At 31.0% G+C, this 13,169-nt stretch overlaps 1 protein-coding gene across 3 annotated transcripts; it reads left to right on the top strand.

Moving 5' to 3' along the window:
• Window positions 1-4,858: 4,858 nt before the first annotated feature.
• Window positions 4,859-12,808, top strand: LOC107004731 (CBL-interacting serine/threonine-protein kinase 3-like). 3 transcript variants are annotated; one of them, XM_015203056.2, is made up of 15 exons: window positions 4,859-5,195; window positions 6,472-6,705; window positions 6,959-7,021; window positions 8,253-8,324; window positions 8,536-8,643; window positions 8,753-8,833; window positions 9,535-9,588; window positions 9,724-9,849; window positions 9,934-10,023; window positions 10,124-10,246; window positions 10,356-10,463; window positions 11,278-11,391; window positions 11,480-11,536; window positions 11,682-11,756; window positions 12,443-12,808. In XM_015203056.2, the coding sequence occupies exons 2-15, from the start codon at window positions 6,535-6,537 to the stop codon at window positions 12,512-12,514; spliced, it is 1,314 nt and encodes a 437-aa protein (XP_015058542.1). In that variant the 5' UTR covers window positions 4,859-5,195; window positions 6,472-6,534; the 3' UTR covers window positions 12,515-12,808. The 3 variants fall into 3 exon arrangements, with proteins under 3 accessions (XP_015058542.1, XP_027768736.1, XP_015058543.1); XM_027912935.1 differs by having other exon boundaries at window positions 4,859-4,933; XM_015203057.2 differs by lacking the exon at window positions 4,859-5,195 and adding an exon at window positions 5,476-5,665.
• Window positions 12,809-13,169: the final 361 nt, after the last annotated feature.

Genomic DNA, 13,169 nt, shown 5'->3' on the forward strand with positions numbered 1-13,169 from the left:
TGTTGTAAAATAGTTGGAGTGCCACGTGGGCCCAACAATTGGAAGGTGGCATCACTATTGATTGTGTATACATGCCATATGACATTTTCCCATTATTGATGTTAATGTATGGCTATAAATAGCCACTGTATGAAACATATACATACACCTTTGAAATAATATTACTTCCTAAAATTTCCTTCTTTTAGTATATTAATTTTAGTAAGTTTTTATATAACATGCTTTTAATTTTTATTATTCCTTTTTTCATTTTGTATAAATTGTTCAAGTATTTTATCAATTAATTTTCTGTCTTTTCCACAAAAGAAAGAAAGAATGGCATTCTTATGAATAATAATTTTTTACAAAGAATTTAATTATTTTTGTAAAGCTAGAGTTGTACGTACTCATAAGTCATAAGTGAAAGACAAAAATAATTGACAAAAATTAAATACCAAAACCATATTATATAAGAAATAATGTTAATGTAAAACATATTATATCAATCCACTGAGATGCAACGCATTTTCTCATTTTTTAAAAGGAAAAAATTTCCAATATTCGCTGGTAAAACTACGAAACACTTTTTCCGTTCATTTTTATTTGTCTCTATTTAATTTAACATATTTATTAAGAAAATAATTATTAATATAAATTTTACACTAGCCTTATTAATTGATATTTAGCATTAGGTCTTGACAAAAGATTTGAAGAAAATAGTATTAAATGCTAAGGGTAAAATATGTAAAAATAATAATAATTGTCTTTTCTTAATAAGTTAAAAGTAACAAGAAAAATGAAAATCTATTTTAGAAATAAGTCATAAGTAAAAGTGAACGAAAGGAATATTATCGTTGAAAAATAATATAATATCCAAAAAAAATATCTATGCTAATGTTGTAGATATGGAGAAATGCATCTACATTATCAAATAATATTGAAACAACAGAAATTATTTTAGATTTCAATTTTGCATAAAATAATATATTGATTTTCTTATAATTTATACATAATTATTAAAGTGTCAATCAAATATAATATTTAATTTCTATTTATTTACCAAATCTCATATAAATTATTTAAAAATTAATAATTAGCAATTTTTAAAAAATAAGATTTAAACAACAAATTATGACTTTCACAACTATAAAAAGAGAATTTCTACGTTTCATATCGATTTAAATTGTAGGAATACAAGAATTTTAGGTCAAAAACATTAAAAAAATATAGATGATTTCATGTTTGAAATTTTGGATTTCTAGCTTTCAATAAAAAACATGAGAAAACAAAAGTAGAAGTAAATAAATTTTCAGTTAATTTTATGAGCCTCCATCGATCCGAGACTTGCTTCACGTATATGTTTGTGTATTTTTACAAAAATGTGAATATATCAATGTAGTTGTATAGATAAATGATAACTGAGTTAAAAACTAGATTCGTATACTCTCGAATTTGAGAGGTAGTAAACTCTGTAATGCTTTATGATTTGAGAGAAAAACTTTAATTTGCGATGACTTTTGCTCCAGAACTGGCTTGACTTTAAAACTTAACATATTACATGATTCAAATACCTCACGACGCATCCTTATTAACATATTAAGCATTCTTATCTTATCTCTAATATGCGGATTAATTTTAATTATTTGAATAAACGAAACATTGTGTGTATATAAAAAGGAAAAATAAGCAAAAATGTGAAGCTTCTAAAATTGTTCTAGTCATAATTTTCTTCAAAAGTAGATGGTACTCGCTCGTACTAGCACGGGCCCAACATCATAAAAGTCGACTTTATAAAAAAAAATCACTACTTTTGTTTAGATATTAAAATGACTGAACAAATAGACGCATCAACTTTGTTTGGTATAAAATGATAGGGGGGACCATATACATGCTTCATAATATTTACATTTTAACATTAAAAATATATAGTTGGAACTTGAAAAAGAATTCATAACTATTTTCTCGGTCTGAAATTGTTTGTCGTGTTACGCTTATCGAAAGTTAATTTGATTAATTTTCAAAGGTAAATTAGATCACATTAATTCGATATTTTAAACAAAAAAATTAGATATTCTGAAACTATATGAAAAATACTATAAATTATAATTTCTTTTGCATATTAATTTGATAAAAAAATACATCTTAAAATATTAGTCAAAGTTTTTATAATTTGACTCTAAAAATAAAAATCGTGACAAATAATACCGAACGGAGAAAGTAATTGTTAGTGCAGGTATGGTTACCAAATTCGAAGGTATCGATATCAATTTATATCGAATTGCTTCACATATAGTCTCCTGAACCACATTTTCTAAACATATAGACAATGATAACTACTTCATAATAGTTGCAATCCACACTATATATGAATAATACTACTTCCGTCCACTTTTATTTATTATGTTGCACTTTTCGAAAATCAATTAGATTAACTTTTGAAGTAAATTAAATTACATTAATTAAATATTTTAAACAAAAAATTTAAATATTTAAAAAACTATATGAAAAGTATTATAAATTGCAATTTTTCACATATCAATTTGATAAAAAAAATACATGTTAAAATATCAATCAAAGTTCTTATAGTTTGATTCTAAAAATATAAATTACGACTATTAAAAATGAACGGAGGAAATATTTATGAGAATAAAAATGTTTGTAGTAATGTGTATATAGTAGCTATTGAAACCAATAAGATGATTAATGTACCAAATTAATGAGGTGGTCATTAAATTGCTACAATTAAGACAATAGATAATTGAAATTAATGTCAAAACTATCCTGAATTTGAATTGAAATATCAAGAAGCAGACATGTCAATGCCAGTTATTAAACTCGTGCTTCTAAAATAGTAGAAAAAAAAGAAAAAAAATAAATTTCTCTTTGTACAACTTTTTTTTTTTGGGGCCAATATTAACCTTACAAGAGTTACTTAATTATTTATGTGCAATTACTTGCAAAAAATCGACGACAAAATTCAATCATCTTACTAATTTTTTTTTTAATGAAATATATATTGCACTAAAATTCACATATAATCTATATGCAAATTAAAATATTGAGGAAATATTTACCTACAGAGATTTTTTCATCAAATTTGTTGGTAGAATAATTCGTAGAAAATTAGATGATCTGCATTTCTTTAAATATATAATTCCATAAAAATTTTGATGTAATGAATTTGATGCATTAAGTAGGTTTATGGTTGAGAAAATGAGTTTTACTTTAGTGGATGTCTGGCAATGCTGCTAAAATTGTTTATTTTTAAAAATATTTATTTAAAACTTTTTAGAAGTGTTTTTGAAAAAAAAAACATTTTGTGTTTGACGTGACATTTGGCTGATATTTCCTTTATTTTTTTTAATAAAAAAGTTTTTAAGATTCAAATTATTAAAAGGAAAATTAGTGATGTATTTTTAGTATTAAAATTATTTTTTAGAGAGAAACTATTTTGATTCTCTATTATAAAATTAATTAAATTTCTTTTTATATTTACATAGTTCAATCAATTTTATACATTTTTAACAGACTGAAATTTTAATTGTCTTTCTTTTTTCTAATCAAAAGTATTGTTGCGCTTTTTTTAATTGCACAAAATAATACGTAAAATAATAATATATAAATGTAAAGTATATTATAAAATTTATTATATTAAAATAAAAAATGAAATTATTAATGAATTTTAAATAAATTTATGAGTTATGATAATTAATTAATAAAAAATATATTGATAAATATGTATACATGAAAATGATATTTTAGTTTTGAGAAAAATAATTTTTAATTTCTGCTGTTTTTTAAATAAAAAAAATAGAAAATCTTAACTTCTTTTCAACCAGAGAAAAAATTGCTTTTTCTTCCATTTAAAAACATTTTTACTAATTTGTCAAACACTCAATTTTTCAATAAAAATATTTCTTTTCTCAAAAATAAGTATTTCTAGTCTCCCAACAACGATGTCAAAGAGTATCTTAATCACATAACATGTCAACTAAGGGAGAATAACACTTTTGAAGTATTTTTTGAAAGGAAAATATGTATAATTGTGTGTGTCTTAAAAGAAACATATAAGTATTTTTTTCAGACAGTTTTTTTTTTTAAATTTTCTATTATTTGATATTAGTATTGAAATTGGACTAAATTTGAACTCGTATCGAAAATTGACAATTTCAAAATATGAGTTGACTATAAAATATAAATAGATCTTATCCTTTATAAGCTTAATTTTATTTTTATACTCCCTCCGTTTTTAAAAGAATGACATCCTTTTCTTTTTAGTATGTTTAAAAAAGAATGACCTTTTCTTTTTTGGTAACAACTTTTCACGTGACATGTTTAAGGCCACAAGATCAAAGTGCAATTTTGTACGTTTGACTTAACTTTAATTTAGGACCACAAGATTCAAAAATCTTCTTTATACTCTTAAACTCCGTACCAAGTCAAACTAGATCATTCTTTGTCAAACGAAGGACCCTAAACTCGACTTCGAATTTTAACTTTGACCTCCAACTTTCATAATGCACAAATAGACACTTTAACTATCCAACTTTTAAATAAATAAGCACATGAGTCCTACATGACACAATACACGTAGGACACCACATTAAACAAAAAATGACATGTAGGATTACATGTATGACATGTGTGTCTATTTGTTCAACTTTATACAAGTTAAGTGTCTATTTGTGCACATCCAAAATTGAAGGACATAAATATAATTTGAAGTCAAGTTAAAAAACATTTATGTATTATGCCTTTAAAATTTTACCTTATATAATTTTTTTTTTACTTTATAAGTAGTGATTCATTTTCTTTTTCAAGTTATCTATAAAAAAGGTACTCATTTTTTTTTCTTTCTTTTGTCCAAAGGAGTAGTCAATTACTACAACAATAATCTTTGTATAGTTGTGTGGTTGTGGTACAAATAAACCATCTTGAGATTCCATTGGAAGAGGTTAAAAAAAAAAACTATTTCATTTTTTTATAGTTGTTATCTTTGTTGTTGGGAGAATATTTACAATTATTACAGCAACATTGGAATTTCAAGATTTGGATGTTGCCTTCTTTTCCACTTACCATATATTTGTCCAAATTTTTGAGGATTTATAAGCTGCTGTAATCAATCTTTTTTGATCCCCAAACAACAAAGGCTGCAACTTTCATACTTCCTTCATCTTTATCTTGGCCAACACCCCATTTCAAAATTTCAGCTCAAAGTATGTATTTTTCTTTCCTTTTCTTAATTTTGGATTTTGTTTGGTATATTCGAATATGCTTGTTGTTTTGATATGTATGTGGGGAATTTGCCTTTTGGGGTTTTCTTGTAAACAGTGAATTTGCCTTTTGGGGTTTTCTTAAAAACAGTGAATTTAGGATTTTGAATCTTATTGGTTTGAGATTTTTTTTTTTTTGAGGTTTCCATAGAAACAAGATAACCCCTTTTTCTACATTTCTTGATTCTCAAAAGGGTCCATTTTATTGTTTCTATTTGGCCCCTTTTGGAGCTTATCTCTTATTTTTATAAAGTTTGTATTTTTATGCCACTGATTCTGGTTTGAAGCTTGTTTTGTTTCTCTCTCAGCATTTGTTTCTGGAATATAGTTTCTGAAGTGATAGAAGTTAAGCTGTAGTTTAGCTAGCTGCATTTTGCTGGGATCTGTTGCTGATTAACTGTAATAAGGTTTAGGTAGTGGATCTTTCTCTCTCTCACACAGACACCTAGACAAATGTCTTTTGGTCAATGAATGATTCAACATTGCTTTGTTTTTTAATCAGTCTTACCTTCTTTATTCATTTCCTTTTAAGTGTGTGACTATAATAATTGACCACTTTAATAAAATGATTTTGTGCCTTGATTCTCTCCCCCTCCTCCTTAAACAAATAGCAGAACTGAATAAACAAACTTGTGTTATTTCTTATTCCATTTCTGTTATCCTTATTGTCCCTTCCAAGATATACCTTCTAACTTTTCCTATTTCTAAAGGAAGTAAGAAAGGTCGAAAGTTCTTGTTCGGGACCTCTTTTGTTTAACTTTCTAGCACTTTGATTGTTGTGGTATTTTGTTGTAGTGACTGCTCCTTTTATGTATTCTTTCTTGAACATTTTGTCTTGGCTTCTTCTCTCTCCCTATGTTTTCTTTTTTTCGAACTGCTTTTACTTGTGCTGAGGGTGTATTGGAAGCAACCTCTCGATCTCCTAAGGTAGGGGTAAGGTCTGCCTACAGACTCCCCTTCCCAGACTGGGCATGTTGTTGGTGGAAGAAGCAATTATGATGGAAACTTCCTTCGGGAATAAATCCATCACTCGTTCCACTGTCAAGCTGCAAGTTGGGGTTTCTTTTTATGGTGCAGTTAGTCAAGTTGTGTTGGAATATCAATTTTATAATTTTTTGTGATTGGTCTTGGAATTCTGTGAGTGTATGAAATGAACATAAAGATTAGTATTTTATGTTAGGAACTCAGATGTCTTATGGATGTTTTAATCATTGTGCAGTAAAAGGTTCTTTTAGAAGGATTACGCCTGCATTCTTTAAAGGACTGTGCAAGTATCTCAGTTATGAATCAGGCAAAAATCAAGCGCAGAGTTGGTAAATATGAAATGGGAAGGACAATTGGTGAGGGAACATTTGCTAAAGTTAAGTTTGCGAGGAATTCGGAGACAGGAGAAGCTGTAGCGATCAAGATTCTTGATAAGGATAAGGTCCTTAAGCACAAAATGGCTGAGCAGGTCAATCTTCAATCCATTCTTCATGCTTTCTGAAACTTTCATATATTTTCTATTTGTCTGGACTCTGGTGTTATGGTTACCAATTATTTTGGTAACGTAGATTACCGAGAATCTGTACGAATACTGTCTCTTCGACATCTTACATGGTTGTTGAATTATGCATTTCATTTTCTGATACTGTTGTCAGTTTCTTGAATGTTGTTTTTGTTTTGTGGGATGATAACTTCTTATATCTCTTGTTCAAAATTGACAGATAAAGCGGGAGATAGCTACAATGAAGTTAATTAGACATCCACATGTCGTTCAGTTATACGAGGTTTGTCCTCTCTGTATGTCAATGTGTTTGTACTTGTGTGTTGTGTGTGCGTATGTAAGTTCCGGTGATTGTGGTTTTCTGTATGCCTTTATGATCATATGGATGTGTATACTGATCGTACAGGCTGATATACGTACCCCCAACATGTAGGTTAAATAGTAAGCGACCCGTTAATTTGCATTTGGTTATGCATCATGGGTTGCCAGCAGGTATCTCCATTCTAGAAATGATGTGTTGAAGATCTTACTTCAAATCTTCACCTCAACAATCTTTCAGAAAGACGTCTTTAATTCACACTACCAAAAGGATAATTTGATCAGCTGCCTACCGATAAATAAAAGCTTAAGCATTCTGCAGAGAATTTATAACTTACCTTATGACAAGACAAAGTCTATTGTATAGAACAAACTAGTAATTGATTTGTTAGTGCGATTCGCTAGAATCAATGTGGCCTCGTTCAGTTTTTTATGTGTCCTTTCCAAATTGAGCAGATTCCACTTCATTCAAGGTTTTTGGAGCAAAGATTAAAATGTATTCTGTAGCCTAGCTTCTCTGTGCCTATCTCGTTGAACAAACATTTATGCTTGTGCTAGATTTTAGTACCTACCTTTTTTAACCTTTGGTTGTATTTTGATGGTTCCTTGCTTTACATATTACTAATAATTTGATCTGCTTATTATTTGTTCAGTTATTTATTCTATAGATCTAGTCTTATAATTAAAATTCCAGTAACACATCAGCATTTAACCTACTGAAGTTGATGAGAGTAAAGGCAGATTTTGGCCTTGTAACGTAACCCTATATGGACATGCAGATATATTGCTGGTATCCATAAACTGCAGTGGAATTGGCTAATATACTGGAGTAGTTAGTTAATCTTCTTGATCTACTCATGGTACTTTCCAATTTTTTGAGAGTTAACATCTATATGAGATGCATCATCAAAATCTTGAAAAATCAAAGAATTAGAAAAACTCAAGTTAAAATTTCTGGAATTGCGAGTGTCCAATTTGGGGAAAGAAAATGTTCCGAATTTTGCTAAAGACCTTTTGGCATGTCATGCACTAATTGCTTGCCTAATACATTAAATCTGTTATCGAACAACTTATGTTTTGAATATTTTGTATATTTGCAATAACCTACTATAGATAAGATGTGACTGTGGATAATGGTAATGGCCAGGGTTCGTATGCTACACTTCTGAATCCATGCTCTTCTCGTCTGTCCGCAGGTGTTGGCTAGCAAGACAAAGATATTCATTGTTCTGGAGTTCGTTACAGGCGGAGAGCTCTTTGACAAAATTGTAAGGATGATTCTTCCTTTCTTCTAATTTATTCGGTTCCCCTACCTTAGGAGATAAATAAATTGACCAAAGAGCATGACCTTGCATCTCACTGATTGCAAATTTAGGTTTCATGTGTCCTTCCGAAGCAATTCAAACCTATTTGGCACGAACTTTTTTTTCGGACGACTTAGCATGTCATTAAGATGTTATTTGTTTTATTGGCATACAGGTAAATCATGGACGGATGCATGAAAAAGAAGCAAGGAAATACTTTCAGCAGCTTATTAATGCTGTTGATTATTGTCATAGCAGGGGAGTCTACCATAGAGATTTAAAGGTAAGGCAGTGCTACTTTTGCAGCCTTTTAGTTGTTAATTTCTGTTCTATTTTGCCTTAAAGCTCCCGTCTTTGTCTTACCTTTATTATGGCATGCTTTCATTATGCAGCCTGAGAATTTACTCTTGGATGTCAATGGAAACCTCAAGGTTTCTGATTTTGGATTGAGTGCTCTGTCCCAGCAAGTCAGGGTAACTGTCGATTATCCATTCTCAAACTCTTAACATATGTCTCCAATCTTTGATATGACTTTTGCATTGTGGCTGTCAAAATTAATGCAGTGAATCTTCCATTGTGTAACCTACTAGTAGATTGTGCATCAATATCTCAAGTCTTAACATCTTTATGATTGCCTTGAGTACATTTTCTTGTTTGAGAAATGCGGTAGATTACTCCGCCCCCTCCCCCTAGCTGAAGCCACAGATCTCCATGGAAAGCGCCATATCAGAGACAAACTATTGAGAGGAGTTTTTAAAAACACAAATCGAGTAATTGTCACTAGAGAAACAAGCCAGCATAATTTTTACTGAAATCCGTTTGTGCTTCTTCCTTCTGTTAACTAGTTTAAACATCATTTGGAATTGATTCAATCTTATTATTAGAATATTCAGATTCAACTGAATATATTGTTTTCGAGTTTGGTTAACTTTGTGAAGCAACTGTGCGTGGAGCTTGGGACAATGTCATTAAATTTGTGATTGACTGCTGACTAGTTATTTGCTTTAAACTGATCCGAAAATTATTGGACAATGACTTCCTTTTTCCGTTTTAGCTAGAGAACTCATGCTAGTTTCAAACAGCAGTAGTCCTGCAAGATATTTCTTTCACTTAGGTTATAGTTGACATTCTTTTCGGAATCAGATATATTTCTTACTCTAGTGAAATTTTCCAGGATGATGGCTTACTCCACACCACATGTGGAACTCCCAACTATGTTGCTCCTGAGGTATGATGAAATTCGTTTCAACAACTTATTCTTTTTGCTCATTTCTCACAAAGAAAAAATAAGCTCTCCCTGTCATGTGCACTCTTCTTATCTTATTTTTCCCTTGGTTTAACAAATGAGATTCATTTCTTTTAGGTACTCAACGATCATGGATATGATGGTACAACCGCGGATCTGTGGTCGTGCGGAGTCATACTCTTTGTATTGCTTGCAGGTTACTTGCCTTTTGATGACTCCAATCTTATTAACCTGTATAAAAAAGTGAGCATTCTTCCAAATTCATTATGGAATCAATCTGCTTTTGTTTTCTCTATTATTTTCACGATGTCATCACGGTCTTTGTAGATCTCTGCTGCTGAATTTACATGTCCTCCTTGGATGTCTTTTGGTGCTATGAAGTTAATTACTCGCATCTTGGATCCGAACCCTATGACAGTAAGCATAGTGGATTTCTGAATACAATTGCGGGATTTTAGCTTGCAACTAAATCAACATCTTTTCTCTTATTTTATTATTGCACGTGTCTCCTATGCAGCGTATCACCGTCTCAGAAATTCTGGAGGATGAGTGGTTCAAGAAAGATTATAAATCTCCCATTTTTAATGAGAAAGGAGATGCCAACCTGGATGATGTTGAAGCTGTCTTCAAGGATTCTGAAGTGAGCACACTGAAATGTTAAACAAGTTTTTCATTGAATTCAGAGGAAAGAATTGATTGTTGTATAAAGTCATCCTCATGTGGTTCTCTTTTCCTTGACACAACATCAGGAACATCATGTAACAGAGAAAAAGGAAGAGCAGCCAACTCCCATGAATGCATTCGAGTTGATTTCAATGTCAAAAGGACTCAACCTTGGGAATCTCTTCGATGAACAGGTTACCGACTATGAACTTCGATTTTTATTTGTTACTTATGTTGCATGTTTTGGAACTTTTTTTTGATTTTGCATGGTTTTTGTGCCCTGAATTACATCGTGTATAATTGTACTTCTCAGTAGGACATGCTTTAATGAAGTTTCATGTGAATGTCAAAGACTTAATGCTTACTTGGTAACCATTGAATAATTCTTTGTTCATTCCCAAACACTCTAAATAACAATGGGAAAGAAGTAAAGAATCTATGCTGTGTAGTAAAACTAGTACCTTCGCATTTACATTAAATAATAGACGTCTTCTAGCAGACATGAGCCTAAATGCCCTGAGTTGAGCTAACCTGCTAAATTCATCAAGTTTTAGCTGTTAATAAGCGCTAGATGCTTCAAAACTCTGCGGCAATATTGCATGCATACACAAACTAACTTCCATCTCTTTCTCCTGTGTGTTGAATTCGGTTATCCATTTTGCAGAAGGCTTTTAGATTATTATTCAGAATTCTCAGTTTTTGATTTGCAGCTAAGTTATCTCATATGAGTGAGGATGCAAATCCACTAATTAAAAAATGAAAAAACTGTTAAAGGACTATTTACAGAAAAATGAATTCCTAAGTTAATTTTACTCCCTGTCTGAATAAAACTGACCTTTCTTTATTACTCTACTCAAAAAAGTTGGTCTCTTTTCCCGAATGGCCATTTTTCCCACCAACAATTCAAATCAATATAAATTGGTATTCCACCTTGTCGGAGACATTGATGATTTGTGTATTGCTATAATATTACTTCATTCACAGATGTTTTGATTCCGACATTCGCAGGAATTTAAGAGAGAAACAAGGTTCACATCTAAATGCTCGGCCAATGAAATTATCAGTAAGATTGAAGAAGCTGCAAAGCCCCTCGGTTTTGATGTTCACAAAAAGAACTACAAGGTGGTGATGTATTTCAAGTATGCATTTCAATTGACATGTAGATTCCTAATAAAGTTAAATTAATTAGCATTCTACTCTTTTACTTCAGATGAGACTTGAAAATGTGAAAGCTGGAAGAAAAGGGAACCTTAATGTTGCCACTGAGGTATGTTCAATGTGCATAGCTAGTCATCTACAATTATCTTATTTTACTTTAACCTTTTGCGTTCTGTGTTGAGGATAGCCATAAGTTCTTTGAAATTTGAATCTTTAATCATCATAGCCTGAACACTGTTTGGTCTTGAATGTAGGTATTTCAAGTTGCCCCTTCTCTTCATATGGTTGAAGTGCGAAAGGCAAAAGGAGATACTTTGGAATTCCACAAGGTACCATATTCCGCTAACTGCTGAAAAAGTTATCTAAATGACGATGCTGAAATGTGTAGATCACCATTAGTAGGTTTTCGTAGGCCAACACAAGCTAATTGCTCGTGAATGAGCAACATAGTCTTGAAGTTACTGTTTGAAACAAAGAATTAAGAGGTTGTATGCATGTTTTTAGATTAGGGAGAGAAGTTATAGCCTCTCTTTGAAATGACCTTAACATTGTTATTCATTGTCCCTCAAAACTTGGATGGTTTGATCTTAGTTACAGGGTCCACTTTAGAGCCTTAGAACGGTGATATCATCTTGTAACCTCTTATGTCATAATGGACAACATGACTTTTTGTATTGCTGTAATAGGAATTAAAACCCGTGTGCCTCGTATTAGAGAGACGACTCACCATGAGTCTTGGACAACTCCAGATAAAAGAAGAGTACAGAAAATATAAAGAAGCCAAGAACCATGGGAAAGTGAGAGAGGATGGAAGAACTAATGGATGTTTAGCTTAATAAAGATCACACTAGTGTCTGTATACCTGTTTTCTACTTTATAGTTTCCAATAAGGCATAGGTTTTTGCTTTGTTTTGACTATCGGAAATGCAAGCACCTCGTTGATTTTTAGATCCTACTAGTTCGAGCTAATTGTTCGATCTCATGCTAATCATTTTGTTGTTCATTCTTGATGCAGTTCTACAAGAATCTTTCGACTAGTCTAGAGGATGTAGTGTGGAAAACTGAAGAGGACATGCAAGCTAGGTAGTATTACTACCATGAACTGCAATTGCATAAGCTTTTGCTGGTCCCACAATCTGTGTAAAAAACTTTGCAACTTGTTTCTTTCTTTCCCTTTTTTTGTCATTTGGTCTGTTCTTTGTAGTGGGACTTTTTTCTCCCATGAGCTAATGGCCAACTGTTCTATTTCATCATGGAGTAGGACTTTTGTTCCTATTTGATTTGATTTGCAGTTTGTATAACAAATATACACTTTTGAGAAATGTATACAACTCTTCAGCCCCCTCAAGAAAAAAATATCATTATCCTGTTCCTTGTCTCATTTACATAGTTTCTATAATTGCCACTTATATACTAATTTTTATAATAATTTTTGCAGATTCTTACCTCCCTCAAAAATGAAATGCCTCTATGAAGAATCTGTTCTAAAATTATCCCCTATCACCTACAATTTCTTTTCTTACTCCACACCATACCTTGACCTTCCCTTCCAAAAAAAAAAATAAAAAATAAAAATAAATTCTTTTTAAAAAGATTTTACCCCCTGCCCCAGGAACCAGCCCCTCCTCCAACCAAAAAAAGTTAACAATTTAAAATTTTATTTTTGAAAAATAATTTAAATTTAAAAAAAATAGATTTTTTTTATCCTGCCCAACCCCTGATCACCCCTACTCTCCCCCTCC

The sequence above is a fragment of the Solanum pennellii genome, chromosome 11 (genome assembly GCF_001406875.1).
Source record: "Solanum pennellii chromosome 11, SPENNV200".
In the NCBI taxonomy this organism is placed as follows: Eukaryota; Viridiplantae; Streptophyta; class Magnoliopsida; order Solanales; family Solanaceae; genus Solanum; species Solanum pennellii.